Source organism: Cyprinodon variegatus, unplaced genomic scaffold (genome assembly GCF_000732505.1).
Source record: "Cyprinodon variegatus isolate N-32 unplaced genomic scaffold, C_variegatus-1.0 Scaffold819, whole genome shotgun sequence".
Taxonomy (NCBI): domain Eukaryota; kingdom Metazoa; phylum Chordata; class Actinopteri; order Cyprinodontiformes; family Cyprinodontidae; genus Cyprinodon; species Cyprinodon variegatus.
This window is the reverse complement of record NW_015151272.1, coordinates 229430-234119: the sequence shown is the minus strand read 5'-3', so window position 1 is coordinate 234119 and position 4690 is coordinate 229430. Positions and strand designations below refer to the sequence as shown.

The 4690-nt window shown below is 39.5% G+C and overlaps 1 protein-coding gene across 1 annotated transcript in view; it reads left to right on the top strand.

The window, feature by feature from the left end:
- The window catches only part of LOC107098890 (nebulette-like), a 55444-nt gene that overhangs the window by 47535 nt on the left and 3219 nt on the right, over window positions 1–4690 (top strand). Inside the window, exons 31-38 of the mRNA XM_015396768.1 lie at window positions 504–614; window positions 697–804; window positions 1424–1534; window positions 1732–1842; window positions 3826–3936; window positions 4023–4133; window positions 4211–4309; window positions 4386–4496. Coding sequence (XP_015252254.1) covers window positions 504–614; window positions 697–804; window positions 1424–1534; window positions 1732–1842; window positions 3826–3936; window positions 4023–4133; window positions 4211–4309; window positions 4386–4496 — 873 coding nt within the window. The remainder of the gene's footprint in view (window positions 1–503; window positions 615–696; window positions 805–1423; window positions 1535–1731; window positions 1843–3825; window positions 3937–4022; window positions 4134–4210; window positions 4310–4385; window positions 4497–4690) is intronic.

Below are 4690 nucleotides of genomic sequence, written 5' to 3'. Positions count from 1 at the left end.
AGATCCTCATCTAACGGACATGCAATGTTTTTAAAACCTAATGCATGTAGCGAACCTAGTGAATGATTTTGTTGTTTTATGCAAAAAAACACAACAAAAACCTAAGTCGCAAAATAAAACAGCATGCTTGGACGTAAGGAGAGCGGAGACAGAGGAAAATCAATATAATGCGTATTACTAAGGGTATGCTGGCCTGGCGCGGTACGCTAAACATCATGGGAGTGGGTGATGATGATTATTATGTATTGCACATTTGGATGCTGAAAATAAAATTAAACGTTTTAATCTTCTGATGCGTGACTTTACATACCTTCAAAGCCCAGATCAAAAATGACCTTTATGGAAATGCTTTCAGATGTGATTTTTAGTTATTTATGAATGTCCAGGGTAACATGTCTCTGAGTTGTGCTTTTAAGAATTACTTTCATGTCTGGAGTTATGAGTTTGAGTGTTTTTTTTTTCTAAAGCTAATGAGTACTAATGAATTCTTTTCTATGATGCAGGTGAAGTATAAGGAGGGCTGTCAGAAGGAGGCGTCCTCCTCCCTGTACCACCTCCTTCCAGAGACGCCTGAGATGCATCTGGCCAATCAGGTGTTGGACATGCAGAGCGAGGTGCAGCTACGTTCACTGAAACCCTTTGCTCCTCGTTTCCACCGCCGCTCCTCCATGTTTGCTGCTTCTTTTTCCTCTGCAGGTGAAGTACAAGAAAGAAATGGAAGATCTACCAAACACGCTTTACTCGCTGATGCCTGAAACTCTGGAGACGCAGTTTGTCAAAGAAATGGCGGAAATTCACAGTGAGGTAAAACCTGTTTTACTGATGTCCGCTATCTCTTATTGGAGGGAAATAAAAAGTCTGCTAGAGGATTAAAGATGTGTTTTTATGGAAGAGTATTAGGGCCACTGAAAAAATAAAAAAGGTTTACTTATTTTTAATTTTATTTCAGTATAAGAAAAGTTCTGAGTCAGAGTTCTGACTTTAATCTCAGAATCAGTTAACTTTGTTTTATTTTTTCAGTGGCTTTGAACTTCCATATGTTTTAAAACCGTTTTTAGCCTAAATATTACACATTATATGAATACGTAATATGTTCTTGGATTACCTTAAAAAAATAATAAAAATATTCCTTTGTTCTTCCTGTATTTTGTCTGGACATTTACTTTAAATATGGTTTGGAAAATGGTGAAGAAAAAAAGTTTTAGTTCTTTATTTAACTTCCCAAACAAACATGTTAAGTATGTTAGGGCGGCATGCTCAGATCTGATTGGTCCAGAGCTGATAAATCTGCTTGGTGATGTCACAGTGGTTTATCAGCCAGATAAAAAGGCTCCATAGAAAATGGAAGAGTTCACTGCAGAGTAGACTGAGGATGATGGTTAAAGCCTGCAGCTGAGTGAGGCTGCTGCTTTCTCTGCATCAGGTGAAGTACAAGCAGGAGGCGAAGGAGCAGACGTCTTCATCGCTTTACTCCAAACTGCCGGAAACTCTGGAGACGAGACATGCTAAAGAAGTGATGGAGCTGCAGAGTGAAGTGAGAGATCCTCCTTTCATATCTGGTCTTTTTCCCTCCTTAGTTCAACCTTTTTTTTACCCTTTTTTTCAGTATAAATCCATGTTATTTACCAGAAAAATAAATCACTATACAAATGAAAGAATCAACATTCACTCATCAAACATCTCTGCAGAATAGATTTCTAATCTGTGTCTCTGGATGTTTGTTTCCATCAGAAAAAATACACAGAAGAAGGAAGGAAGGAGATGATGTGTCCTCTGTACTCCCAGCTTCCTGAAACTGCTGAGACACAGTTTGCACGAGAGGTGACAGAAATCCTGAGCGAGGTGCGGCTCCTCAACTCAACTCAACTCAACTTTATTTATAAAGCGCTTTCAGTCAGCCAAAGCTAAAATCAAAGCGCTGTACAGGTCATTTGAGCAGATTGTAAAATACAATTATCACCACAACACAGGACAAACTCAAAGATTAAAAAAAACAGTAAGAGCAAAAAAGTTGAAGTCTCACTCAAAGGCCTGAGAGAAAAAGTGGGTCTTTAAAAGGGTTTTAAAAGAGCTGAGTGGAGTCCTCAGACTGCTGCTCTACTACAACCAAACTATATTTTAACCATATCTAATTCAATTCAGTTTAATTCAATTCAGTTTATCTATATAGCACCAATTCACAACACATGTCATCTCAAGGCACTTTACAGTTCACCAGATGATCCAGTCAAATTGATTCAAAGTTTTCTATCTAAGGAAAACGAGTTGATTCCATCAACTCATTGACTCGAATGCAATCCCTCACACTAAGCATGCTTGTAGCGACAGTGGAGAGGAAAAACTCTCTTTTAACAGGAAGAAACCTCCAGCAGAACCAGGCTCAGTGTGAGCGGCCATCTGCTGAGGCCCACTGGGGTTCAAGGAGACAGAAGCAGAGATATAGAAATCAACTGTAAAAGAAGAAATAAAAATGGGAGCAAAAACAAGTTATAGCTGATGTCTGTTTTAAATTCATGCTAAACAAATATATTTAGATATATATATAAAAAAAAGTGTAAAGAAATAAGTAATCCGGTGTAGGTACCATATCTGCTCAGGTCCTTCGCATGGCTGTGACTAGGGTTGCCAACACCTTGTGTGCCAGCTGACCTGGTGATATTTTTTTTAGCCCTACTTTGTTTGTGAAATGATTTTTTTTTTACTGTTTAACTCAAATCTGCATTGGATTAGATGCATATTTGTGAGTAACATGAACACATGGAAAACAAATGATTATCCTGCAATTGACTTTAATAGAAATTAAACTTTGCTGAATGAAATAAGTATCTTAAACATAAGCCTGTCCTGCTTAACTTCAAACTGTAAAAATGAATAGAAAACAAATAAATGGTGTACATTTTTGGTGCAACAGCAAACTTGTTAACATATTTGTGTCTTAAGTGCAATAACTGTAGGCTATGGTTGTAAAACAGAAAAAAAATCATTATGAGGATGAGGGGATTCTGGAACGTTACATATGTTATCAGCTCATTGGTCACAACGCAGGACAGGGCCCTGTAACAAATTTACCGTAAGTTTTGTATCTAATGTGCCCTTGTCTTTCATTTTCCATTAGTTTTTTACTGACTATTTTTTTACTGTCACAGTAATATGGGACAGAGTGTGTTCCTTTTCCACTAAATATGGGACAGGTACTTCTATTTCTAAATGCGGAACAATTCCGTTTTTTCAAGGGGCGGTTGGCAACCCCAACAGTGACGTTACGCTACAGGATTGGCTGAACGTTGCCACATGATGTAAAACATAGCGGTTGCCCAGACAACGACAATAACATCATGCAGCGTCCGTTAGCGTGTCTAATGACCGATGCAGTTTTACCTGATCGATAACAAAACTGTATTGGAAAATGTGACCAACATATGAAATCCCATGTGAAATTCATCTGATATTCATAGGACTTTATTTATAAGGGGAGATTGAAAGAAGAGTTATGGCTGCTCCAGTCTGTAGTCAAAAAACAAAGGTTTCAATTTACTGGTTCATCTTAGTTAAGACTCTTACCTATAGGTATGAAATACAGATTCTGGATATAAGCTTTTGCAGGACTCTATAAGTGAGGTTTGAAGTGCATTTATGGGGGGATAAATGTAGAGCTGCTGCCCCTCTGTATAGAAAGGAGTCATTTGATGAGGTTTAAGATTCTGATTAGGATGCTGCTCAGCTGGAGAGTTGATTCTGGAAGGACAAGGAAGTATGACCAGATAATAGCTTTGGACGGACACACAGATGGATGAGAATTGAAAATGTCTGTCTCTATATCTTTAGAACAAATATAAGGAAAGTGGGAAGAAGAGCCAGACTGTTAGCGCTTACTCCCAGCTACCAGAAACCAGTGAAATCCAGTTTGCCAAAGCTGTTTCAGAAATTCAAAGCGAGGTAAGTTTCATTATTCTGTCTTAGTTGGATGTCCTGTAAACCTTTATTATGTGTCTGTACCTTTAGATTCTCTGCTCACGTTTCAGGTCAAATATAAAGAAGCAGGACGAAAAGAAGCATCCAGCTCTCTGTACTCAAAGCTCCCTGAAACTCTGGAGACTAAACACGCCAAGGAAGCTTCACAGCTGCAGAGTCAGGTATCCCATCTGGTTGCCCTCTCTAAGGACGCCCTCCTTTCTGGTCAAGCTTTAAATGCTGTAAAATCTTTTCTCAGGTGAACTACAAACAGCCAATGAATGGGTCTCTGTATCATCATCTACCTGAGACCTCTGAGACGCGGCTGGCTAAGGAGCTGAGCGACGTTTGCAGTGAGGTAAAAGCTCAGTGAGGCGTCTCTGGTGGCTGGGACTGAAAGTGCTGCAGTCAGCTGTGATGCTTTATTTCCTCAGGTGAAATACAGAGAGGAGGGACAGAAGGAGATCAGCAAGAACCTGTTCTCACACCTCCCAGAGACGGCAGAGACGCAGTTCGCCAAGGAGATGTCAGAGATCCAGAGCCAGGTCCCTGAACGCACCATCCATCCATCCACCATTCCACCTATCACTATCCATCATCCATTCATCCATCCATCCATCATTTCATCCATAACTCTATCCACCATCCATTTATCCATTCATCATCCATCCATACATCATCCATCCATCCATCCATCATTCAAACCATCCATATATCATCCATACATCATCCATCCATC